The sequence below is a fragment of the Lutjanus erythropterus genome, chromosome 2 (genome assembly GCF_056507025.1).
Source record: "Lutjanus erythropterus isolate fLutEry1 chromosome 2, fLutEry1.hap2, whole genome shotgun sequence".
In the NCBI taxonomy this organism is placed as follows: Eukaryota; Metazoa; Chordata; class Actinopteri; order Lutjaniformes; family Lutjanidae; genus Lutjanus; species Lutjanus erythropterus.
The window spans coordinates 32,502,084-32,529,809 of record NC_139318.1 but is presented as its reverse complement, the minus strand read 5'-3'; the positions used below and the strand labels follow the sequence as shown (position 1 = coordinate 32,529,809).

The 27,726-nt window shown below is 40.9% G+C and overlaps 1 protein-coding gene across 3 annotated transcripts; it reads right to left on the bottom strand.

The window, feature by feature from the left end:
- On the bottom strand, positions 1–27,577 carry arhgap40 (Rho GTPase activating protein 40). 3 transcript variants are annotated; one of them, XM_084737478.1, is made up of 15 exons: positions 27,398–27,577; positions 15,001–15,230; positions 13,391–13,611; positions 12,732–12,810; positions 11,110–11,258; positions 8,947–9,112; positions 7,790–7,881; positions 7,287–7,364; positions 5,717–5,876; positions 4,831–4,913; positions 3,110–3,316; positions 2,709–2,852; positions 2,078–2,229; positions 1,694–1,749; positions 1–681 (listed from the first exon to the last, which is right to left on the bottom strand). In XM_084737478.1, the coding sequence occupies exons 1-15, from the start codon at positions 27,469–27,471 to the stop codon at positions 575–577; spliced, it is 1,998 nt and encodes a 665-aa protein (XP_084593604.1). In that variant the 5' UTR covers positions 27,472–27,577; the 3' UTR covers positions 1–574. The 3 variants fall into 3 exon arrangements, with proteins under 3 accessions (XP_084593604.1, XP_084593596.1, XP_084593588.1); XM_084737470.1 differs by lacking the exon at positions 27,398–27,577 and adding an exon at positions 19,839–20,421; XM_084737462.1 differs by lacking the exon at positions 27,398–27,577 and adding an exon at positions 15,309–15,601.
- Positions 27,578–27,726: the final 149 nt, after the last annotated feature.

The following is a 27,726-nucleotide window of genomic DNA, read 5'->3' as shown; positions in this document are numbered from 1 at the left end:
CAATTTAGCCATGAATATATGTGGAAAGCTCCTGAATCATGTTTGAGCTCTTTGCAAAAGACTGATGATGAATGAAACCCACAACAGGAAACACGTTGTCTGTCTGGCTGGCCTGAGAAAAGGGGTGGGACTGTTGGGCTCTCTATAGCCAGAGGTGCTCTGCATCCCCATCTGCTCGCTCATGGTCAGAAATGAGAAAAGATGGCGATCCAAACTGCCCAGCCGCTCGCTCTCCTCTGTTTTCTATGCAGCAGGTTCTCTGTCGGAAGTAATGAGTCACGTCAGCAGCTTTTTGCTCGCAGCATCGCAGCCCCGTGGTAACACAGGAGAGGAAAGATGGAGTGAAGGAAGAAAGGGAAGAGAGAAAGAGGGCAATGTATGTTCATCTGATCATAGACAGTTTTTAGGCTCTGCTCCTGGCAGATTCTCCATCTATCTGTTTCTGCTTCCTCCATCTGTCCATCTGTCTCCTTCTCCCTTGTTGCTCCAAGGATGAAAAGGACAAGAGGAGACGGCTGGGTGGATTTCATCTTTTTTTAGGCTCTGCCTGTGTCCCGATCTGTCCGTTCATCCTTCACAGGCCTCTGCTGGCGTTGGGTTTCAGCTTGATGACCCACTCTCCTGCGTGGTTACTGTTATACAAATCCAGGAGGTGTGTGTCCGGATCCAGGCAGTGTTCACCTGCAGAAAACACACAAAAAACATTAACGAAAGCTCAAGATTTTGCAGAGGAACAAAATAAAAACAATTATTTCTGTTATCGATTAATCTGCAAATTATTGTCTCAATGAATTGCTTAATTGTTTGATGCAAGAAATTTGTGAAAAAAGTCCATCCCAGTTTTCCAGGGTCCAAATTGAGGTCTTTTAATGTCTTATTTTGTTTGTCAAGTCAATAAAATTGTAACATAAATTATCAAAATTATGAGAAAAAATATTAATAATTATTAGGTAAAAAGACAAAATTACAAGACAAAAAGACATATTTATGCCATAAAATGTTAACTTATTTTTGAGAAAAATGCATAATTATATAATTGAAAGTTATAATGAGATAAAAATTCTTTATGAGATAAGAAGTCCAAATAATCCTGTGATTTTGACTTTTTATCTTAGAATGTCTATGTTTTATCTGATAATTATGACTTATCATGGGGATATTTTGTTTTTTTTACGGGCAGAAATGGGTTTCCATATTCAAACGATTCATCAATTATTAACATAGTTTCTTTTTATTTTTCTGTCAATCGAATATTTGATTAATCTTCAAATTTTTTCAGCTCTAAGTGCAAATCAGGATTGTTTATATCAAAACTGTGACCGTGAGTCAATAATCTCAGGGACTGACGTGCAGATTCAGAAGTTTTACATTTTAGAGCTGAACTGACTGAACAAGTTTTTTTTCTTTTACTGTTACTGTGTCAACTCCCCTGTGACAGCACAGACGTGTGTGTGTGTGTGTGTGTGTGTGTGTGTGTGTGTGTGTGTGTGTGTGTGTGTGTGTGTGTGTGTGTGTGTGTGTGTAATAAGCATTTGTCTGCTCTGATAACTGCAGATGCACTGCTCGTCTCTGTTTGGCGCTTACAGAGTTCATTACATAAGACCTTATACTCTCATCAGCTCAATGAGCAGAAAGACATGCAAATGTCAGCACCACTCCGACCGGAGACAACGGTGCAGCCACTGCTACTTACCGATGTTCCCTCCCACTTCATACAGGGCGCAGTCTGGATACGCTACAGAGCCGTTCCTGTTGACAGACGCATAACACAGATGTATCGTCATTAAGTTCAGTAAAGGTGGATCAAGCACATAATATGTCATTCTTAAATAGGAAATATATATATCAGGTGACAAAAGTGAATTTAACTGATATGCACATTACATAACAAAATTAAAGTTACAAATTCTGTTTGAAAAGATTCTGAAAATCTAATCTAATGTGCCATTTCTTCATCAAATGCGGTGGTTTTGTGGTGAAACTTGTCAAACAAGAAACTCGTCATAGTCTACTTAAAATGCAGTTCAGCCATGGTCTGAAGAGAGCATGTAGTCATTCAAACTGTCCCGTATCGTACCTTCGCATTTTGCCCTTTCCATTTTCGGGGCTGCGGAGGGACTGGCGATGAAACTGTGCGAGCAGGTCTGATGCTCGAGAGTTGATGCTGAGCTGATACTCCATGGTGCCGCTCACCAGATCCCCGACCTGGATCTTCACCGTACGGCACAGCTGCAGGGCAGAAAAAAGAGATAAAGAATATTTGTTATTATAATGACTTTGGATAGCATAGGTTTGTTATACTGGAATGATATAAACAAGAATTATGCCCGATAAAGTTACTGTTTTTCCAGGTATAATCAGTATGTGAGAAGCATTTTGTGTATGATGAGATCAACAGCATGTATTAAAGTGTGTACATTACACTTGTACATGTGTAATGTACATTCATCTTTATTATGACTGTAGTGTGGAACTATTGCCCAGGATTTGCTGTTCATATACTGTATGTATAAATATTAATTTGTTTCTCAGAGAAACATGCCACAAGAATTGAGATTTGTTATGATAATTTAAGGCTGTAATTATATATTATAATTGTATTATATTACATATTATAATTGCGTTTGCCTTAGTATTCTCTATACCACAGGTCTGATAAAGCAGCTCACCTCTGAGGTGTTTTTATCAGGTTTGGTAAAGCAGCTCACCTCTGAGGTGTTTTTATCAGGTTTGTCCCGGCTGTCTGTGTGGATCTTCCTCAGCAGGTTCTTGATGCGGCGGTCGTAGAACTGGTAACGCCGGTTACTGTTCTCATTCAGCTTACGCACCTGGCTCATGAGGAAATTAGGGATCTGAAGAGAAAAGCAACATTTACTTGTTTTTTGTGCAGAATGTCATCTACTGTTGGTAGTGCAAGTACCTCATATAACTCCACCCCATAACATCTCTTTAATTATTCTTTATTACTAAGAAATCTGTTTAAGCACATGTATGAGCGCATGTAGAACATGTATAATGGTCTCTAAATAATTACACTATTAGATCTAATGTAGAGTCAGTAAATCCAACACTCCTCTCCTCCTGCGGTTGAATATGTGGGAGGTCATACCGTCCAGAGGAGGTCCTGGTATCTGATAAGGAGCCTCATAACATCAGCTGCTTTCTCCGCGTGTCCTTTCTCTGCTCCCTCTGTCAGCCTGCTGGGGACGGCCTTGTGGAGGAAGAGGTTGGGAGCCATGATGGTCGCTACAGCCCACAGGTTCATCCTGTTCCTCTTCTCCTTGGAAACCACCTTGCTGAGGAACTCGAGGAGGGCCTGAAGGACACACAGATGGCAACATAATGGAGACTTGCATGCAGATGCATTAAATCGAAAGGATTCAGTGATTTATGGAATTGATTCTTTTATCAAATTCAGTGTAACATGGAGGTTCTAGGAACATTCTAGTTTTATACAGTTGAAAAACACTTTCTCACTTTCATCTGAACGTCTGAAAGTGCTGAAAGGCCACTTATACTGAAGCACAAAATGGAGTAAAGTGAATTATCACAGTGACTGAATCATCTGTAACACCTCGACTGAGAAGTATGTTAATGCACAGTAAGTTTCAGCTGCCTCCACTGGAGTCAAAGTAATTAGTTCAGGTGGGTTTCACGCTCCTGGATGCCATAAGCGGAGCTGACTGCACACTTGTGACGATGAAAGTGAGTCATGGTTAATGCAAGCCGTTACATAACAGAACAGAGTGTTTAAAATGTGGATTAAGAGCAAAACACTATAGTGCTGCATTATGAAACAGCGCCTTGGTATGTCATGTTTCATGAAAGTGCAAATTGGGATTAATCCCTGACAACACTAAGAAGAGCATGACGGGTGTGGTGAAGAATGCTAAACAAAGATTAAAGGCTGAGGCTCGTTTAACTGTTTTGGGGTCATTTCCTCTGTGAATTTCTTGCAGTGTTTTTACATTTGTAGATGAATTATTCTTTTAAACTTGACTCTTTAATTAAGGCTAATTTTCAACTTTTATAGTACATGGAGATCGGCAATTTTCTCCAAAAGTAGTAATTATAAATGCTACTAAGTTAAAGTATGCATTAAGTATTATTCACAAAATCTCAAAAAATCACAAAATCTTTCCAAATTAATTTCAAATTTCTCTTACTGTACTGTTGTCTGTTTCTGAATCTTCAATTATTAGGCCATATCACTCCAAGAATTCAGCTAACAAGTTTTTCTCAAAGGGGGAGCCATTATGAGGAGACTAACCTGGCTAGCTGACTTTTTATCTAACTAGCAAACAGTTGAGTCTAACACATGCATTAATGTGCAAGGAGCATTTTGTTGTTGCAATCAGTCAAGGTGGAGCTTATTTTGAATATTTTATGTATTTCTGGGCAGTTCAATCTGCACAAATGCGTCGATTTAAAAAGCTAATTGCCTGTTTTGTGTGCAAGTTTTCCTCTGAAATGACGAGGAGTAGAAGTATTTAGTGCTGTGTGAAATGGATATACTTCTGTGCAGTACAAGTACCTCAAATTTGTTCTTATGGTCAGCAGAATCTATCAGTGTCCTAATAAAGGAAACTGGTTTCAAGTTTATACAGTGTTTACAAATCAGGCTACTGCTGCCAAAAAAAATGCGTGCATGAAAACTCATCATGTAAAGAGAGAACATCAGTGTTCAGTCTATTATGCAACGTGCCAAAATGAAATCTGTACATCTACTGTTTCTCAGAGCGTGACAACTATTTTTGTCTCTACTTCATGAAGTGCATTGTTGAAAGTGTCGTGACAAGTGTGTGCGTGCGTGTGTGTCTGTGTGTGTACCTTCAGTGTGTTCCTGTTGGGCTCAGGCAGCAGCAGGATGAGCAGGTTCAACATGTGGAGTTTCTGCTTCAGCTCTGTGATGTCTGAAGGAGGAGCAGGGAGAAAAGGTAAGATGGGTTTTGTACACACACACACACACACACACACACACACACACACACACACACACACACACACACACACCCTCTTCATTTCCTCTGTGTTTGGCAAAGAGTAATGGGATATCTAAAGATTAATGACATTGTGACAGGTGGCCATTAGGTTTGTTAGCTTATGTCTCTGTGGTCACACGTCATTTATCACTTTGCACTGATCCTCCTCACAAACCGCACATCAGTGAGTCATCAATCAGATTATATTAATATCAAAGCAGTCTTTTATTTAGGTGAAATTAATGTGAAAATAGCAGATCTTTTTCTGTGCTGTGTCACGGCGCTGCATGTATTTGTGGCAGCGCAGGGACGACTCTTAAGAGGCTATCAGCTTGTTCATCTTAATGTGGATTTCTCAGCCGGAGCAGAAAAGATAAGTGTCACACGGCGCTGTCATCACGGTAAGGAGACTTAGGTAATTATGATGTGAACCCCGCTGAGCTGTCTGCAAAAAGTGAGCATCAGATTGTTGAAGTGGTGTAGAGGAGGAGAGGAAGGATTGTTGTATATGGCTGTTTTATATGCAACTTTCCAGATACAGTCAGTCAATAACGCACCCATCATCACACTGATATACTGTATGATCTATCACAGATCTGGTTATTATGTAACTACAGAGGACCGCTCCCGCTGATGGTGGTCATCACAACTTAAAGTTTTGATTTTGGGGTGAACTGTCCCCGCTGAAACCTAAAAGTAAAACCAATAATAATCGTCAAGAAGTGTCCTCTGACCTCTGACGGCGCTGAAGGTGTTGAGGTACTCGGCGGTGAGCAGAGGAGCGGGCAGTTCCCGGATTAACTTCTTGAGCAGCGCGGCAGCGTCGTTTGGACTCACCTCGTCCCAGCTGACCTGCCCTGAGTAGAAGTTGGTCTCCAAGTTCTGCTGCAGCAGCTGGACACAGAGAACAATGAGACATTTTCAGAACAAATGACACACCGTATGTCATATATAAAGTTTTCAGTGTTCATTAATGTTTTTTTGAATTTTGAAATATCAGATCTTGACACGGAGAGTTGTTTTCCACTCACAGAGCTGACACGGCTCTGGAGCAGCTATTTAAGACTCCTTAGTGTTAAATTAACTTTTGATCACCGTGACAGTAGAGCACAACTTATTTCCAGACAATGTTATCAGTCTCTATTTGAGGCGTATATAAGAGTGCTATCTATAAGCACTGTTAGCTTGTTTTCCTCATTCTTATTTGACACCCTGTTGCTGACAGATGCAGCTATAGATTTCTTATGTGTTATAAAAATTCAAAATTTCTGAGCTTTGGATTAAGCGCACAGAATCTTAGTTAGTCCTGCCTCTGTATGTGTATCTACAATAAGGAATAAAATACGTTGTACTCTGCTAAAGGGACAAAATGACAGGATATGCTGAGGGTAGCAGATCCTTCATGAACAATTTTTCAATAAAACAATCAAACGTGTGTTTCTGAAATACACTGTTGAGAGTAACTCTTTGTGTTTGACACCCTCTTTTTAAGCTTGTTAAGGTCATACTGGATATTGTTCTTGTCTTTGCAGTCACTGTACTGAAAGGGTTAACAAACAAAAGGATAAAGCTGTTAATACTCCACACAACATGCATGCAACAGGCATGATATTATTAAGTCTAGGTTCTCTGGCGCTGTGATTTCCTTCTCGCAGCATCACTGAATTCACAGTTTATGATGCTGTTTATAGTATCATTGTTATCCTTGACCATCAAAACATAAAGGCAGACATCACCTTTTCTGTGTTATCATCTTTGGGTCAGAGGATATGATGCAAAATAAATAGTAGTGTACCAAGCTTCATGCTTTTCTGAAAAAATAAGCATCATTCTCACATATTACCTGAACTAATTTCTCTTTTGATGAGAAAATTAGTAGAGCCAAAATAATTAAATTTAGTTAATCTGTCCTAGTAATCTGCCCTGTCTTTCTCCTTCAGGGCTAAATGGCGCCCTCTTCTGTCTGCTTTGATCTAATTGATTCACCATCCATCTAATGTACATGTGCTGAATTAAATACGGCATCATAAGGCAGTAACTGAAAAAAAACTTGATTGATTTCGTCTCACTGGACCCTGTTTTTCTAAATGTCAACTACAGTTAAACTGAAGCTGTTTGATTTTCTCACAGTGGTTAAAGCACTTCTGACATTTTACAGTGTCAATATGTTGGCTGCCCTTCAGGTTCATTAATATTTTTTCATTCCTTTACTTTAAACATAATATACAAAAAAGGACTTTTAAGATTTTGCGATAAAATAATGTGGTGCGATGGCAGAAATAGATGTAGATCCAAATATTGTACCTTGATTCTGGACTGAGATCCTGGAACCCGCAGGATCCCCTCAGAATCAATGCCTTTCTTCTCCAAAAACGACAACAACTGCAGTGAAAGAGAGAGGAAAGAGAGGGGGAGAGACATTAGCAGAGAGTCAGGCATCAGGAGATAAGAATCTCACGCTCACCTCTGCTGGTTATTCTCAGTAACTGCTGCTACATACAGCAGGGTGTGGTCAGAGCATTTCACATTCAGAGGACACTGAGATGAAAATATGTGCTCTATCTGAAGCAGCGTTTGAAGGTTCAACAAAGGCAAAATAGGATCAAAGTATGATCAAAAAGATAAAAGATATGGTCAAAATGTCCTCCTGTGCCAAACTAGGGGACAACAGCATATCTGATGTATTAAAGGCACATTCAAAGGCTAAATTAACATCTCAGGCCCACATACAGTACAGATAGTTCATATAAATAGGAATGATCTTCATTTTTTCAGTGCATCATATATGTCAGGTATGGAATTATTACCGCCTGCAGGAAGAGAGGAGTCGAGGTGTTGGGCTTGATTTTCTGATCGTTCTCCAGCAGCGTGGCCAGCGGCACCCCGAAGAGCGGGCTCTCTGTGAAAGACCAACGCGTCAATCAGTTGTTCTTGGCAATACACTGACATTCAGTCACAGCTGCACAAGGGAGACATTTTGTTTGCCGTCTTGTGTATGTGTGTGTGTATGTGTGTGTATGTCTAGATCCATACTGCCATGTCACTGCTTGCGTAGTTCTGTGTATATCAGTCGACATGCAGCTACTGCAGTGTGTCAAAATATGGCTGACCATAAAATGCTAGGATTACTTAGGGGTGATTCATGTATTATGAAAGAATGTGTCACCATACTTTAGTCTACTTTTCAGTGCTGTTCTGTAGGAAAGAGTGCTAGGGTCAGACATAAGGGGAAAAATGAGAGGAGGAGGAGAAAGCTAAATACGATTTCAACTTTATTCTTTTTGTTTCAACTTTATTCTCATAATGGAAATTCTGAAAAAATCTTTTTCCTTTTTATTTATTTTTTCTTGCACTAATACTGCGGTTTGACTTTATTCCTGAAATCTCGACTTTATTTTTCAAATTACAGCTTCATTCTTAACTTTATAGTCATTATGAAGTTTAAAAAAAATCTTCCTCCTCTGATATATTTTTCCTTATACCTGGCACTAATGCTGACATTTTGACTTTATTCTTAAAAATAGAAATTAAATTTCAAAACTCTTCCTCTTCTCTTTTTTCCCCTCAGTCTGTCATAATCATGTACAGAGAAAATGTAAAACACTTATTAAACTGGCAGGAGCACATTTAATTCTAAAACACGCTCAATCTGGAAGTCTTCCTAAAATTAATCCATCACATGGAAATAAACAGATGTTACAGGAGGAAATCTCTGCAGAAATTAAACAGCTGACAGTTTGAGCAGAACTACTGCAGCAGACAACCAGTCATGCGGCAGTGTGACTCATTGTTATTCTTTGATTTGATTGGCTTACAACCAGAGATAAAATGTGAGATAAATACTGCACATAGTTGAAATGTTATTGTCTACGAAAAGATTCTAGCCGTCTTAAAGATGTCTATGTCCTTGTGTGTCGGGGTGTTTACAAAGAACTTGTGCCTTCGTGTACAGGTGCTGCCATACCTGGGATTTTCCTCTTGCTGGTTTTGTGCCTTTTGACCTCCAGCTCTAAGAGGTCGCACAACGCCGTCATGTCGATGAGAGCCAACTGACGCACCTTCTTCATGTCAGTGTGGGAGAGATCCTGAATACGAGTCACTCCTAGACGGCACTTGGGGCAGATCACCCGCTGGGAAGGTGAGAGTGAGGAGAGGAGAGGAGGATTGAAGTTGAGAGGAGGGAAGTGGAGGTGAAGAGGGAAAGAGAGAGAATGGGATAAAGAACAGGGAGAAAAGGAAAGAAGAAGAAAACTGTCTTTAATAAAATGTGGCAACAGTATCCATGCAGGTATAATTGACATGTCTAAAAACACTAATTCTTCCTATTTGCTGAGGAAACATACTGCATTTATTCTGAAACAGACATAAATCTGCTTTGTGACACAACAGCTCTTCTTTTGTTTTGAGCTAATTCCCTCATTCCTTTATTCTGAGTAACCCTGTTATCTAACCAACAGTGGGGCCGATTAGAACAACTGACTTACAATAAAATTTGTGTACAAGTGTGTGTATTAACAGGTCTGACTGACCCAAAACTCAAATATTTTGATCCACATAGAGACAGAAGTGTGCAGTGACACCTAGAGCCCTAAAGCCCTGAATTACTAAGATTATTATTCCTGATCAGCTGCAACAACTTTTACTTTTCAATACGTTTTAATACCACCAAACCCAATTATGATCCTGAATACAAAGGGGACCGATGGACCCAAGAGCATGATTTGACTTAAGATGAAAGAGCTGGCTGTCTGCAGGCTAAATTAAAGGCAAACTAGCACAAGAACACAACAACATGCCATTTTTTAGTAAATGTTGATTGGTGACTGAGTTGAAAATGAAGCAAAGTGACATTGTAAAGTTAGGGCTAGGGTCCTATATGTATGTGAAGTATGTGAAGAACTTCCCCACCTGCCAGGAACCTCTGGACGAACTCAGAGTGTTTGCACCACAGGGAACAGAGTCTAAATGAAGTCCCTGCCCGTGGGGTAGTACTTTTCAAAAGCACAGGTACTTTAGGGGGTGGGGCTTGCAGTGCTGAACATTAGTCTGCATTTTAAAACCATAAACCATTTACCATTTACCATTAACCATTTCTAAAATTCTGCAGCCGCAAACATGTCAACATGGAGTTAAAGAAGAAAGGCAATGACAGATGGACTGACCAAAAAATCATTAGAGATCTCAACACTAACAAACATACACCCCTTACATTTTTTCAAGGACATGCCTTATTAGAAACCACCCCAATATATAAGACTGCCATTAATATTTCTGATCGGTTTGGCAATGGAGGTTTTATTTATCTCAATTTTTTTGTCACCAAGTTTTAGCAACTAAAGTTGGGAGAGTATTGTCAGTCTCTATTGAGAGATGCATTTAGACTGACTTGTGAGTCTATGGTTGGTTGTCTTACCAGGCACAAAAATGACGGGTAAAAACGTGTAGAGCTTTTTCATATGCTGGTGCACTAATTTGCCTAATGTTCGCAAGTCTTTAGACTGTGGTGGAAATGCAGGCAACAACAGGCCGAAGAAATATTTTAGTTTCTTGAAACAGTAGTTCCAGGGACTAAGAGTTCTGGGTACTTTGGGTGGAAACGTGTCTATTGACTTCAGAACTATGTGATAAACAGCAAGAAGCTGCAGCGTGTACTGCAGAGGTGAGATGCTGGTAACTGCAAGATGAACGTACAGTCAGTAGTGTGTGAGTTCTCAACCTGTGCCTCATTTGAATCTCAGGTTTGTCATGACTTTCACTGACAGCGGCTGAAAACCCCCACTACCGAACACAAGACAGACTGTTGACAGTAGGGTTTATTATCTCTCATGTACTGTATGCACAGTACTCTGCCTTCCCCAAAACTACATAATTTAAATCCTCTTTCCTGTCAATAGATTACAGATGTACTGTCACAACCTCCACATGAAATGAATATAGGGAAATACATGCAGAGAACCGTATGTCAGTGTTTCCCTTTTTGACCACGTGCAAATTATCTTCCCACTTCATTACATAACTGGAATTTTTAAAACAGTCCCCATTTGAACAAAACATTCTTAAACTTTCCTACAGTACTGTCGGCCTGGAAAACAGGAGTAGGAGGGGACAGGAGTGTTTAGGTGCTTACAGGCAGGGTGCCGTCCTCTTTTCGGCGTTGGACATTGATCTGTGGCAGTTTGGCCTGTTTGAGGAAGATGACGGCCTGTTCGCAGTAAGCCACATCGGTGATGAAGAACTCCTCTTTAGGAGCGCCATGCTGATGCTCTGGCGTCACGGCTGAGGAGGAAACACACGAACACCAATCTATTAGTTCACTTGAGGAAGTCCTCTCACAAAAAAAAATTTAATTGAATGCACGTGACATGAGGGAACAAGAGGAAGAAAAACGACCAAAAAGACCTCAAATATGAGGAACTTTATCCACACAGTCCCGTTATCTTTTATCTGATGCTTATCTCCCAAAACAGATAAAGAAAGCATCCGAAGTTTCCTCAGAGCTGTTCACATGAAAAAATGTTAGATGTCACTGTCACTCTTACTTTTACTTGATTTGTAACAGTGTGACTGTCCTTTTGGTGTTCTGTTTACTTGTCTACAGACTCCAACCTGCTGCATGGTTTCACTGTGGAAACATCAACAACTGAATATTTACTTGTTGTAAACTTTAAGAAAGCAGACACAAGAGGCATTTTTTGAAAATACTGGGTACAAAAAACAGGCTATTCCCAGGGTTCTCCAAATCAAACTGAAGAGTTTTTAAGACCTTTAAAACATTTTATTATAATACTCACAGTCATATTGCCTGGAAATAGATGTAACAAACTTGTATTTTGTGTGCTGCAGCCATTAGGGTTAAAACAACATTAGCTTGTTTGTAGCAAGGTGCCAAAGCTCATGCATTGTTATGTGTAATTATTTTGTTTATAGCTATAATCTTATAATTTCTTATATTTGTATTGTGCACTGCCTTGGAGGTTGACTCAATAACATTTTGCTATGCATACTTGTATTCATGTGAGACTAATAAATCTCTTGAAATCTATTTATTTAATCCTACAAAAGAACAAGATAAAATATAAGAACTTTATAAACAAATTCCAATACTTTTATGGCCTTAATATTAAATTCAGTACTATTTTAATACACTGAAGTCCCCATGGATACCCTGAAAAACTCTAATCTCGCTCAAAAATACTGAGATTTGACAAGTGAATTCAGCACCGTGAGGACGGGACTTTGTCCAGCAGCAGCATGTAGAGACACAGAGTTATCCGGGGGATTTATCTGAACCAATTAGGAGGCAGATAACAGGGCTGTGGCCTGATCCTCGCAAAACAATCCCCTCATCAGAGCCTCATGATTCTGCTGCTCACCTGACTTTGTCAGTTAAGTTTTTTTAAGGTTGAGACAAAATTAAAAATGCCTTTTTATCCCTTTTAGAACATATCCCCGGTCATATTGTGAACCTGTTTAACAATACATGCCGAAGAAATACAGTAGATCAGTTTCTTCGTATTCTTATATCAAAATCCAATCATGTTTACTTCCTGTAAAACAAAAGAAGACGTGTGCTTATGTTGGCTTAGACCAACCAATTCCAGCCAACAATACTGTGACATCCACCAATCAATTAATCATGAACTTTTAACTCTCAAATTAAATTTGGAAACTTGGAGATACATCATGATATGGAAGCGAAGACTTTAAAGACACATAAAGACATTCTGGCTTACTGCAAGTAGCTCTTACCTGATAGTGGCGATTTGGGGACTGATGCCATGCTGTTCTGGGCGAGGTCTTCACTACGCTGGGCCTCAGGCAGAAGGGTCTGATGAGAAAGAGTATTTACTGACACTTCACAACACATATACAACACTTTCTTATAAACTCACAGTTAGAATTATCAGTCCTGTATTATTTTCTCCACCACTGGGAATAGCAGTAGTGTTGCACATTGTTCACTGAGGAGATGGTCAAGGATACACAGAGTGTTTCCTTTGATAAAGGACTGATAAGAATCAGAACAGTGTCTCTGTTCCCCTCTCAGGGCTGCTGAGACAGACAGGGGGGACAAAGCATGGCCTTTACATGTGATTTGCCTTCATTGTCACAGGTCAACCTCTGCATGGAGCAAGACAGCACAACACACCGGGACAATAGAAAATCCCTCACCGAGTACTGACAGTCTCCAGGGAAAATAGTGGGTATATTACATTGTACATCTACATTCTACATCTCTGCTTGATGTAAAGTTGCATAACACAATAACAGGAAACCTGAGACTGGGAATGAGAGCAACAGACGAATTTGTACATTTCAAAGAAATCTTCCTCCACCAGGATGTCAGCGGTCGTGGCCAGTTACAGAACAACACCAGTAGGGATTCAGTCATTTTAAACAGTCCTGACCTGAGCGATGGGGGAGTTGAAGACGTCTCGGACGTCGCGCGGTGCTGGTTTGTTCCTCTTCCGGAGGGAGAGTGTGTAGGAATCCAGTCGGCGCTGGACGGCCTCGGCCTGGGTCCGGGTCAGAGTGGACAGCAGCACCGCGTTGTCTACATCCTCGCTGTCCTCACTGATGAGGTTCGATAAACCAGCATCAGCCAACCACTGCTCCTCCTGTTCGCCCTCTGAGAAACGTACAGATACATGTAAATACACGGGGACAACAGCAACAAGATGTAGTTATAATCAAATTTAAAATGCAAAATGTTACAACCCTTAATTATAATTTGGATGTAGAAAGTAATATAAAGTAAAAAAATTTTACCAGATCACTGGACCGGGTTGCAGCAGCTATTCAAAAATGCATCATTAAGTTTATGCATAGTCTCTAGTCCTCTGGCTGTAATCACTACAAGCTGATTTCAAGCCAGGTATTTACTAAATTTCAACTGAAAAATGCCTGAGCTAGTACAGACTTTAGTAATATGTAAACTGATTGCTAAGAAACATCTTTAGCACAGTCCAATCAAAGGCAGGCGACTGTGTAAACACGACTGTAGCATCACAGGTTGTAACTTAACTCCCACATATAACTGTTTTATGGGGGTAAACAATATATTAAACTTGACTGACGTTTTTTTCTAAAGTAGGTAGGATTGTGTTTTACTTGTACACAAAAGATCGATACATATGTGTGTTTCACAGTGAAAAATAACCGCACGATAATCTTTAAGCATTATATATTTCAAGTGGTCTGAGAGAAAACTGGAGTTCTGTTCTTCCTCTTGGCTCTCTTTCCAGGCTTTAGAAAATCTATCCGGTGACTGGAGACTTTGGCCAATCACAGGTTGATAAGATAGCTGATCGACGTTTTGGGAATGAGACTCAGCAGTCAACCATTTTTCACTAGAATCGTGTATTGCACCTTTAGTGAGAGTAATTGTTTGGTAAAAACAAGTTTGTGTGGTGCAACCAGTTTTAAACCACTGATGCTAACTCCCCACCTTGTAAACACTGTGTTATAACCAGGTTAAATCAACTTGCTCTTGGACACCAAGTACAGTTGTTAGTCAGTCGGTTCTTTCATTTAATAAAGAAAAACATAGTTTGTTTACCCTACTATAATACTAATGACACACATACACATTTACACACTGAAATCTTCACTTCAGAGGGTTTACTCATTAGTGAGAAATTAATTTATAATAACATATATATTAACATATATATCAAAGGATCTTTTAGAGGGCAGAATTAACACAATCAGATCATTTGAATGGAGCATTTACTATCAAGTCAGCATTCATGAATGGCTATTTGGCTTGTGCACATAAAACACTGCCTGCCCGCCACAGAGTGTTTGATAGTGTTGTCATGGTGATGTGTGCTACTTTGCTGCATGAGCGAAACCTGATATGTTGCCATGGCAAATGCATCCTGTCACGGAGGATGTCGGTGGCAGCTGTGTTAAACACCAACGGTTTGTAATTCTTCCACATAAACTTGTGATGACTCCCACCTTAATCCCTTTCTATCCATTCTTAATCAATCAGCGCGGGATTTGCAGGATTTACCTTCTGACTGTCTGGAGTCTCTCCTGGTGCAGTCGAGGTCCGTGTAGCCACTCCCCTGTCGGATGGTCTCCACCTCACTCCAAAATGAGTCCAGGCAGAGTTTGTCGGGGTGCTGCTCCTGATCCTGATCCTGGGCGGGTGGCGTGTGCGTGCTGCGTGCGTCCTCAGCGGCTGCCTGGTCCTGCGGGCTGGCCCAGGGCTCCACGCTCATCTCGGTGGGGCTGGGATTTCTGGTGCAGACATACACACACGTAAAGAAATCACACGCGTGCATGCAAACAAACGGGCAGAAACACAAAGACACATACAAACACAGGAGGAACGGTGAGGACGGAGGCGACGAATCAGCCGGGAGAGCCCAGAGAGGAGGAGAGACAAAAGGAGTGGGATGGAGGGAGGGCCGGAGTGAGGAGCGAGGATGGTGAGAGCGGACACAAAGGGGGGTCTCTATTGTTCTTGCAAAATGTGTCCCAGAGGCAAAGTACCCTAAAAATCCACTAGATGTCACTGTAAGAATGTGAGATCTGTTTTGCTGTGGGTCACACCCACTTCTCACTTCATCTGCTGAAACAGATACAAGAATCCCACTAACAATGGAAGACAACATGCAATGAGCAGTTTGAGATGAAGAAATCATATATCAGAATCTTTTCCGAACACAAGCAGGGAAAATGCAGCCAGATTTTCATGATCAGACCCTTAAAAAAATTGCATTTTGGTGTTGGTGCTTTGTATCATTCCTGGCATTGTTTTAACATTTAAATGCGTGTTATGAAAAATGTTCCTTAAAAAAACCCATTGCACTGTACAAGTATCAGCAGTGTTATATGGAAAAAATTAAGAAATAAGCGTAGATGAGTGTCCTTTCCATCAACATGGATGACCCTGACGTGTACAGCTACCTAACTGAACCTTTAGGTTATGCATTTCTGACCTCTGTCACTTTTTTTTGTTATTGAGACACTTCATTTTGCTGTTTTGGTAATCTGTCATTACTATAAACTGATTACATCCATGGTGAAATGGAGCCACTGTCTCTTTTTTGATAGCTGTTTGTGCTTAATGCTGGTAACATTTTACTACAGAGAACCAAGAAGCGTTTTCTCTCACTCTTGTTCCTTATACATCATGTTATTTAGTTTGTTGTCTGGTTGTTTGCTTGTTTTGTCATTGTTGAATTGTATTCTTGAATATGAAATACAATACGATACGATATGACACAATATGCTACAATGCAATTCGAGACAATACAATTCAATACGATACGGTACCAGATACATTATTAATCCCCCATGGAGAAACTAAATGTTATAAATATACAGGACAGACAACAGGCACAGAAAGGATACCCATCTCAAAGCTAAACAAGATAAAGGGAAAGCACAGCAGCATAATAAAACAAAGTAACCATTAAAGAGACTGCCAGTATATGTTCATGGTTGTATGTAACAACAACATCAATATTTTCGTGGATACCACTATAATCCTCAGGACCAGCTCCTTACTCGTCAACAACATCAACACCATCAGCAGCAGCGGTGACCGTCGTCTGCAGGGGTTGATCCTGACATGATAAATTTCTACATTTTCCTGCGCAGGACTCAACAACAGAGGCTACTGTTCTCCGACAACAATGGGGCACACTCAGCTGCAGACTCACTCACACCCCCCGGCACTAAAATGTGACAGACACAGGAAGTGGTCAGCTGACTCACTCCGCATGGTTCAGTCGCATTCCTCTAGTCAGCAAACCTCAAGAGACATGTCGAACTGCACTCGTCCATCTCTGAGGAATGCCAGGTGGCATGCGAGCCATGCCAACATGACTGAAGAGAGACAATGAGGTGATAGTTTTCCGATGTATCAGATCTAAAAATACCTGTCATACTTTTTTAGCTGTGACGATCCTATCAAGATGTTTCCCATACATGCCCACATCAACTACAAGTTAGCTAAAGCCAGATCAGGTTTGTTCCAGATCAGTGCTTTGGTGTGTTAAACCAGTTTCATGGTGCCTTGGAGCAGGGAAAGAGGGGTGGGGGCTATGATGACAGCAGTTTGAGTTTCAATAGATAGCTAATTAAGTGAAAGCCTCTTTTCAAAGAAACAGAAATAGAAAAAGGAGAAATAGAAAGCAGCAACTGCCCTTTCTATGTATACTAGACAGGCATATACTGAAGGGGCTGTTCAAACCAAAAGCAAAAATACATATTTTTCCTCTGGCCTGTAGTACTATTTATCCATCCAGTTTGTTTCGGTGTGAGTTGCAGAGTTTTTGAAATATCAGCCATAGAGTCTGCCTTCTCTCAAATATAACATGATTTCTGGAAAGAGACACCTTGCTGTTGTGTTTTTCATATGGATTTTTGGCCCTTTGAGCACCACAAGCCGAGTGCCATCTAGTCCCATTATATTTGAAAGAGGACAGACATCTCTACAGCCGATATCTCTAAAACTCTGCAACTCAGACTAAAACTATCTGCATGGATAAATAGCAGTGCAGGTCAGAGGAAGATAAAAAAGTATTTTTGATTTTGGCGTGAATTGTCCCTTTAACTTACTCACTGAGTAATAGTAGACCAAACAGAGATATATGACACAAGAATCAATGCCAGTTATTGTGATTGGAAAAAATCTGGTCAAGTATATGAGGGTGTGTCACTATCCCATAAAACTAAACTACAACTACCTTTTAATGTCATTAAAGCCTACACATTAATTACAACTATCAAATGTTAACTAAAACGAGTCAGTGGCAAATCCTTATTGCTTTACTGGCTTCTAAACCAGTTTGGCTGCATTCCAACATACATTGTAGTATATGATGCAATGTGACAATGCAATTTGGTCAGATCTTCCATTATACTAGAGAGACATTACACATGCCAGAAAGACGTCCTCCCTCAACATATCAAGAGCATGAAATTACTTCACTGCATTACAAAAAATGAGATCATAGATCCAACATGTTGGATCACTATTAGCAAGCATACTGACAACACTGGAGGCATTAGATACTGGCCAGACAAGACAGATCTATCAATTATTTATCCAAATAATCAATCAAGTCATCAATGTTCAGTCTATAGAATGTCAGTGGGGAAATTCCCATCACATTTGACTTCAAATCGCTGTTTTAGTCCAGACAGCAGATCTCTTTACAATGATATAAAACAGAAAAGCAGCACGTCCTGCAAATGTCTTAAAGACTTAAACCAGGGCAGCCCAAAGGCTAGATTTGGCCCACCACGTTTCTAGTGAAAATGATATTAACTAAAAAATTATTGTTTTATTTTTGTTGGGTAAAAATGGCCTTTGAATGTGTAGGATTCCTAATTATTGATTATCTTTCTTACTCTGAGCACAGTCTGACACAGAGTGACACTTGGCACAGGAAGTCAATCAATTAAGGGATCTTGGGACTCTGGTACCTCTTTGCATCAATAACATACTACAAATGTTTGCTTTTGGCCCATGGCCCATCATTAGGTTTCAGTTTTGTCCCTCCAAGGGGAAAAGTTTGGGCACCACTGACGTAAACAATTAAACAATAATACCCATTGTTCTTGACTAATTCTCTGTAAATCGACCAAGTGTTTCAGCTCTAGACTGGTCCACTTTGAAACCTATTCTTTGGTCATATTAAGACTGTAATAACATTAAAATAACATTAAAATTTGAACAAATCTAAATAGAAAGTTGTTGTATTATTGTCTCCACTTATAAATAACAATTGAAGCAGAATTACAGGCCGAGAGAAGACTGATCTCTATCATGTCCACACAAATCTTGAGTATAAAAAGAAAATATAGTATCCACTATATGATCAGTACTTGACATCAGCCAATAACTTGAGTTAAGATATGGGAAACAAAGTACGGAGAGGGGAAATGCAGCATTGTGTATACCTGGCAGGACAGTGCAATTAATCTAAATCTGATCAAAACTGCAATATGGTCAAATGTAATATCCTGATTGCAGAGGCTGCAATTTTTTGATAAGAGAAAAATGTGTGACAAAACAGCTATACTGAAAACTATAAACTGAAAAGAGAGATGCAAACCAGATCACTCCCACTAATATTGCAACATCTGTTAAAATAATCACAATATATATATTTTTTTACCATATGGCATGGCGATGAGTCCTTATATGAAACATCCAGATAATAACTCACACTCTAACCCTCACACACAGCTGTCCAAAGCCACAACATGTGCTCACAGCCTGCCACTCTGATGGATGAAATACATCAAGCCTGAGAGATCAGAGGTCTGCAAACAGCTGCCTCACAGCAGAGCATTCTGGATCCTTCTGCTCAGCAGCTACATGAACTCCAGCAAAAAACACAAGAATTCAAATTAGATTAAAATGATATTTGAGAATTATGCATAGATACACATAAACATAGTCACCCTAAATCATCACTTATGACCCACTAGAAGTTTGCGGTGGTGTCTGTATCTGCAGAAACTTTGCCCTCTGCCTGTACTTTCTTATTTTCTCATTAATTTGCTCTGTTCGGGACACTTTACCAACTGAAAGTGTCTTTTTGGCATTCTGTTAATGAGACAGCAATCAGCTATCTTTCTAGTGTGTTTACAAACAGCAAATGACAAATCCTGCATATTCTACGTTTAAAATTTGCTTCTAGCCCACAAATGAAGCATTGTAAATGACATGTACCACAGCTGCAGGGGTCTGAACGGCATGTTTATGTTATGAAGTTGCAGTTTGACCATGGTAGCTCACTTCAAGCACAGACAACACTCAAAACTTTCACCAACACATGTCCGAATCCCACTGCTCCAGCTCCTGCTCCTTCACACCACACATACCTGGCTTTTTTCTTGTGTGAGGACGACTTCCCACGTTTGTTCCTTGCTGGGTTTGGAGAAGGACGCAGCCTGAAACGGTTCAACCTTGTGCGTGGAAACTGCATGGTGGACCCGAATTTGCTCCCCACTACCACCTCCTCTCTGCCTCCCATATCCACAACGCTAAAGGAATCCAGGAATTACAGTCAAGCAGCACAAACTCTAGTTTTATCCCGTCGTGGTGGCTGGACACCATGTGAGTGCGTTGTAAAGCTGCTCCGCAGTCTCTCTGTGCGCTGAGAGGAAGTGGTATTAGAAGACTTTACTGTGGCTTGAGGCTGTGTGGCTGCGTGTTTGTAAGCTTAGTGGAGCCGGAGCTGGTATGCAGGAGGGAGTGACAACTCTCCGAACATCAACACATCATTCACACCTGTCCCCTCCCACGCCACTCTCAGGTGACACGCCTTGCCTGCATGCCTGATGGCCATCAACTTCCTCTCTGGTTCAAACAGGAACATTTGAATGTTTGAAACAAAACACTCTGGCTGCAATGAAACAATGAAAGTCCTTGTTCTTGTCCAGTCAAGGATGTAAATGATGAAGCCTCTGGCCACACCAGTGAGAGCTGATGTCCACTCAAATGTATTCCTAAGACGCTTTATTAGCATTTCAGTTTCTACTTGAGCCAGTTAATCCAGGAATTCTGCAGGTTTCAACAAGTTAAATTAAAGAATTTTAAGACCCTTTTGCGATCATTCAAAATGCAAGTTAAGTCCTTGACCTACTTCACAGCTACAAAAATGTTTATGTTAAATGTTCATCTTTAGTAAGTGCAGAATTTACTAATGATGCTAACCAAGTAAGACCTTAAGCAAGTAAAGACTAAACCAGCTGTATGAACTGACTAATATTAATGCTAGCAGCTAATTATAAACTCTGATAAATATTTTGATGAAGCATTGTTTTATGTATGCCAAATTAAAGAATGGACTCAAAACCTTCGCAATATGTTTTCTGATATATTTATGGATGTGTCTCAAGTTTGATTTTTTACAAGTCAGTCTTAATTTCCTAATATTTAAGCATTACGTGACGCTCTTTCCTGCCTAATTAGCATTAGCTTAGCTCTTCATGCTAACTGTGATTTAGCTAAAATACCACACTGAATCCACACATGAAATATTCCATTGCAGAAATTATATATTTATGAAGTATTTTACTTTTAGATTTTAATTTGTTCTTCTTGGAATTTGAAAAAAAAAACCCAGTTTGCATTAGTGGTTATTGGTTCCACTTTCGTTTTGTTTTGTAGTTTTGTTACAGGGTGATCATGTTGATGTTTTTCTAAAAACGTATTAAAAGCAAGATGAAAGTAATGTTAACTTCATAATCCAATTAATTTTATGACCTTTCAAAATCCTATTTAACTTATTTTAAGGCCTACAATTCAGATTAATGGTTTTTAGACTTAATGACCAGTGGAAACCCAGTAATCAAGGATTCTTTGTTGAAAAGACAAGGCAAATTATCACCTCTTTCCTTTGCTGTTACTCTATGAATAAAGAATTAAGTTAATCAAACGGATCAAAGGATGAAGATGCTTTCTTCTTCCTCAGTCTCTGTGGTTGAGTTTGCATTGCAGGCAGGTAATCTCATATCAAACAGCACATACTTGTGATGTGACAGCCATTGACGTGGTATGATAAATCAAATCATTCATGCCTTATAAGCAGAAGACAGCAACGTACTATTACAACATTCATGTTGTCTTTACCACCATCCTAGTTAAACCTCATACCTGAGCTCAAGTCATCAGTTGACATAAATCTGTGTCAGGTTTCTGACTGAGGATGTGATGTATGTGTGAGCGACCGCAAGATAAAGTCTCAAGTTCCTCAAGTGCAACAGGTCTGTCAACATTGCCTGTGAGCAGCACTGTAATGCCCCACAGCCCCTTAACTAAATCACTGACTCATCACTGTTCAGTCACTCTTTCTTGTCATGCTGATGACAGCCCATATATCAGCTGAGGATGTAAACAGTCAGAGCCACACACTGCAGAGAAAAGTGAGACACACATTCCAGTAGTTTGGACACTTTGGTAATCGTAGTGATACGTATTAATCTCCTGTTTTCACACATTTTTGCTTTTCATAAGTCTGCTAATGTATCGCCCAGTTTTGTTTTGTTGTAATATAAGCTAGTTGGATCATTTTGGGAATGCATTTCAATGGAAATTCAACTGAAACCGGCGGTGTACCTACAAGGAAGAGCCTAACCAGTTACTTCAACCTCTGCTGTTTGTCATGACTCTGCTTTCTATCTAGTACCCTAAGAGGACAGTTTATCAGTGATGGGAAGTATCAAAGTACAGCTACTTAAAATTGGCACTTTTTATGTGGATGTCCAATCATTGTTAATGGTAGAGGCTGTCCATATAAGCAATAAATTCTTCTGTGCATGCTACACTGACTGACGGAGCCGTGCAGCTGTGTCTCCATGTATGAGGATGCATTGCAGGTGATTTTGTGATTCCGACGCCCATTTTCCAGTGGATCACCACCCTATAGCCTATAGTTAATACTTTGTTGGCCAAAACATACTGTTACCGTAACAACAATAGTCGTACCATGCCCCCCCAGCTACCCAGCAGCAGAGACTAGAAATCCAAGCTGAAATAGCCTGTAGGTCTTCCTTACATCCAGTGACATCACTGGGTGCAACATACTTTGCAGCAGAAAAACTCATAACATCAGTTTAATCATTCAATATAGCAGCACTGAGGAATTTATTTCTGCAGCTGACTATTTTAACCATCAACATTTACTGGATATCCACATGAAAAGTGACAAACTTTTTCTGACAACCTCTTCTTTAACTCCCTTCATTTTAACACAAATATCTGCACTTCCCACTTCTTGCATTTTCAAAGTACTTCAGTTAATTTATTATTTTTATTTTGTATCATTGCACGTTGCGTTCCAAAGATTAAGACTGATTTCAGCTTAAATGGATGGGACAATAACACATACAAAAGACGATTCCTTGGTGTATCTATCAATGCATATCACACGTGTGATAGATATAACAGGACAAAACAGACAAGAGAGGGTGTCTCGACTGACTGTTAGTCCGCTATGAACAGAAAAGGCCAGTAGAAATGTCCACTTTTCAGTTTTATACTTTGAGTATAGTTCACAGCCTGTATCTTTTCACTTTTACTTAAGTAAAGAAGGTGGATCAGTATTTACTTTTTTACACAAATATCTGTATGTCTGCTTGAGTCGCCACAGCCGCCACTGCAGGTTTTCCTTGGGAGATCAAGATGGCGCCTGTGTGTACGGCCTGCCGTCTGTCTCTGCCAGCATTGTGTGTGTTTGCGCTGTTTCTGTCTCTTGTTACCCAATATGTCAACTCTCTACTGGTGTACGATCGCCAAACACTGATGGATCTTCAACTTTCTACCCAAGATCTGGTGAAGTCAGATGATACGGGACATAAAACTTTGCCCCCGTTTCTATCGGGGATCCCAGCTCACCTTTGCCGCGCCCTAGCTCCACCTCTCCGGCGTAAGCGTCCCCGCCGCCGGGGTAAACGCAGCGGTCAGCTGGTGAGGCTGAAGGCCTGCATGGCGCGTTTTTCTACGGCTTCCTGGACCCTGTTTGGAGCGATGCCTCGCGTCTCCTGGCTGGTACCCGTTGTCGGCCCGGATGAAGTGTTCCAGACCCGCGGCCCCTGCTCTCCCCGTCCCTGCCGGCGCGGAGTGAATCTGTGTAACCTGCGGCCTCTGAGTCGGGCTCCCCGGATAGCTGACGCCGCGGAACCGCCGGTTCCTGTCAGGATTGGCCTGGTTAACGCTAGATCGCTAGCGAATAAAACTTTTGTTCTTAAGGATTTCTTCACGTCCCGAGGATTGGACTTTCTCTGTGTGACTGAGACCTGGCTGAGTGTTGGTGAGTCCAGCGCTTTCACTGAACTTTTACCTCCGAACTGCTGCTATTTTAACTCCCCGCGGACATCGGGCCGAGGTGGAGGAACTGCCACTGTTTTTAAGAGTCACTATAAATGTAAGCAGCTATCGTTACCATCCTCGTTCACCAGCTTTGAACTGAGCCTATTTGAACTTTGTCGCTCTCACACAGTGTTGTGTGCAGTGGTCTATCGGCCTCCCAATTACAATAAGGACTTTTTAAATGAGTTCTCTGATTTCCTGGCAGAAATCATGCCTAAATATGATCGTGTCCTTATTGTTGGAGATTTTAATGTTCATGTGTGTTGTCCTGATAAGCCAATGGCAAAGGACTTTTTAAGCCTCATTGACTCTTTTAATCTTGTGCAGTCTGTGTCTGGTCCCACACAAGAACGCGGACACACACTTGATCTTGTTTTATCTTTTGGTTTGCCTGTTTTTAATTTGGAAGTTTGTGACGCAGTATTTTCTGATCATATGCCTGTAGTTTTTGAGGTTGCCCTTGCTTGTAAAACAGTCAAACCTCGCGCTGCTGCCCGACCTTGTCGCATTATTAACCCTTCCACTGCTGTTCAGTTCTCAGCCGTTTTCAGTCAGACTCATAACTGTGTCACTGAGTGTTTGGACAAAGATACGGAGGAGCTCAGCTCATGGCTGCAATCCACCTGCCAATCCATTTTAGACATCGTGGCTCCGTTAAAAACCAGGCAGTCTAGGATTAAATCTGAACCCTGGCTGAATGACACAACCCGTGCTGTCAGACGCGAGTGCCGTAGAGCTGAGCGGAAGTGGAAAAGGGACAAACTTCAGGTGTCATTTCAAATTTTAAGGGACTGCTGGCGTCATTATCAAACAACTGTGAAAGCTGCTAAAAGAAAACATTTTTCTGATATTATTCTGTCCAACTGTCATAAGCCTCGTGTCTTGTTTAAGACCATTGACTCTGTTCTTAATGCCCCACAGACTGTCTGTATTGAGTCCTCCCCTGCTGTGTGTGAAAATTTCCTTCACTTTTTTATTGATAAGGTTTCCTCCACTAGGGCTTTAATCTCACCCTCTGCGTCTGACACTTCAGTCTCTGTGTCCTGCTCTGCTGTCTTTAACAGGTTTGAGCCTGTAACTCTGTTGTTGTTACAGAAGACTGTTGGTCAGTTGAAGCCCTCAGGTTCTCCGAATGATGTGGTCCCTCCTCGACTTTTTAAAGAGGTTCTCCCCACTATAGGGTCCTCTGTTCTGACACTTATCAATAGTAGTTTGTCCTCAGGTGTGGTCCCTAAAAAATCTCAAACATGCAGTAGTACAACCTTTGATTAAAAAACCAGGCCAAGATACTACTGTTCTCTCAAATTACAGACCAATCTCTAAATTGCCTTTTATCTCAAAAATCCTTGAGAAGATAGTTTGCAGCCAATTAATGGTTTTTCTGGATGAGCACAACATTCTTGAGGTCTTCCAATCTGGTTTTAAAACCTTGCACAGCACCGAATCAGCTCTTTTAAGAGTTTTTAATGATATCTTTTTAGCCACTGATGCCGGTGACTGTGTTATTCTTGTGCTTTTAGATTTAACTGCTGCATTTGACACAGTGGACCATGAACTTTTAATCTCTCGTTTGGAACAGTGGGTGGGTATCAGGGGTGTAGCACTGGAGTGGTTCAGGTCATACTTGGCTGATCGAACTTTTTGTGTCAGCCTTGGTGACTCTGTGTCCTCCTCTGCTCATCTCTCATGTGGGGTCCCACAGGGCTCAGTTTTAGGGCCTCTTCTCTTCTCTCTCTACTTGCTTCCACTTGGTTCCATACTGAGAAATCATGGTATCTCATTCCACTGTTACGCAGATGACAGTCAGATTTATGTCCCTCTCAAAAAGAAAGACTCCTATTCTGTCAAACCGCTACTCAGGTGTCTTGATGACATAAAGGCCTGGATGGCTTTAAACTTTTTAAATTTTAATGAGAAAAAGACAGAGGTGATGGTTTTTGGTGGCACCTCTGGGGCTCCCCCTGTAGATCTGGGTTCCCTGGCCCAGTTCATTAAGCCAACTGTCACTAATCTTGGGGTTAAAGTAGATGCTGATCTCAAGCTCGACTGTCAAATCAGGTCAGTTGTTAAGTCAAGCTTTTTCCAATTGAGGCAACTTGCCAAAATTAAACCGATTCTTTCAAAACAGCACTTTGAAACAGTAATCCACGCCTTTGTGACCACTAGGCTGGATTACTGTAATGCACTTTATGTGGGGGTTAGTGGGTCCTCTGTCGCTCGTCTTCAGATGGTGCAAAATGCTGCGGCACGTCTTTTAACTGGCACACATAAGCACGAGCACATTTCCCCCATTTTAGCCTCACTTCACTGGTTGCCCATCCATTTTAGGATCAATTTTAAAATTCTTTTATTTACTTTTAAATCCCTAAATGGTCTCGCCCCGCCCTACCTCTCCGAACTGCTGCAGCCTTATACACCCCTCCGCTCTCTCAGGTCAGCTGATCAGCTGCTCCTGAGTGTACCTAAAACTAAGCGAAAGCTCAGAGGTGACCGTGCCTTTGCTGTAGCAGCTCCTAAACTGTGGAATGATCTGCCTCTCCACATCAGACAGGCCTCCTCGCTGCCTGTTTTTAAATCACATCTTAAAACCCATCTCTTCTCCCTGGCTTTTAACATCATGTGAGATGTTGAATGTATTGTATGTATGTGCATATGTATGTGTGTATGTATATGTATATATATATATATTTGTTTTAATTTTATTTTTCTATTGCTTTAAATTGTATAGTTGTTTTATGTCATTTAATCTCTTCTTGTATTTTATTTCTGTACAGCACTTTGGTCCACTGCGGTTGCTTATAAAGTGCTTTACAAATAAAGTTGGATTGGATTGGATTGGATTATTAAGAGAAAGCTTTGATTCTATTTTTCCTGTCCTTCCTTGTTTTTCCTCATGAACCAAGAGAAAAGCTGGACTGACTTGTTTTTAAACCTGCTAATAATACTCTTTACCTTGCCTGCAAGTTATAAAGCTCAACCACAAAACCAAACACATGCTCTGTGCCACTTTTATAAATGGACAATTGAAACCAGGGGCTACTGAAAATATCAGGGTGTTGCGATTGTTTCACAGAGAATCAACAGGAAATCATCCACTTTGAAAGAAGAATGGCCAAAATGTCAAACTGTTGCTTTACGTTTACACTCAGCACTGTGGGAACTAACATAAAGTAACCCCGACCCACCGCTCTGGTGAAGGAATACAGTAATCCAGTTGAAAAAAGCAGCAGCACAGTGTTAAATCCTAGTGGCTGAATGCCATTGCAAGCCTCTTAGCTTACACAGAATGCAACAGTTTGCTCATACAGCCTTGAGAAAGTGTTTCTTCTCAGCCCTTGTCATAGCATGTAGGTGAGAACTATGACAAAGGAAATCCTAAACACAGAGAAAGATGATTTTAAGTCTACAAAGTGCCTGAACTTTGTCCAGTAACCAAACAAGAAAAACAGCCTTGCTCAGCACCCATAGTAGCCACAAGCTTAGCCTAATAGTAGTTTCTTAATCCACACATGAGCTTCAGGTCCCAGGAGCCCCTGAGTCCACAGCAGCCGCAGAGGCCTAATCCTACCTGGCCTTGGCCCGTGCGATGGTTCTGCCCGAGAGCAGCAGCAGGGCCGCCGAGCCACTTCTCCCCCACGGCATCCTGCTGTTGTCCCCCCAAACTGCCGCGAGCTGTAGGAAACAGCAGCTGCCTGCCCCTGGCAAGCTGTTTCCTTGTAATCTCTTCAGCACACAAACACATCAGAACAAGGACGGTCTCACTTCACTGGTAGGCACGTCACTACATCGCATCCTGGGGCAGGAAAGGAGGTCTGCATGGAGGGGGGGCTGAGGAGGGAGAGGAGTTGAGTGGTTGAATAGCTGACCGGGGCCGGGACACAGACAGACAAGGGGGAA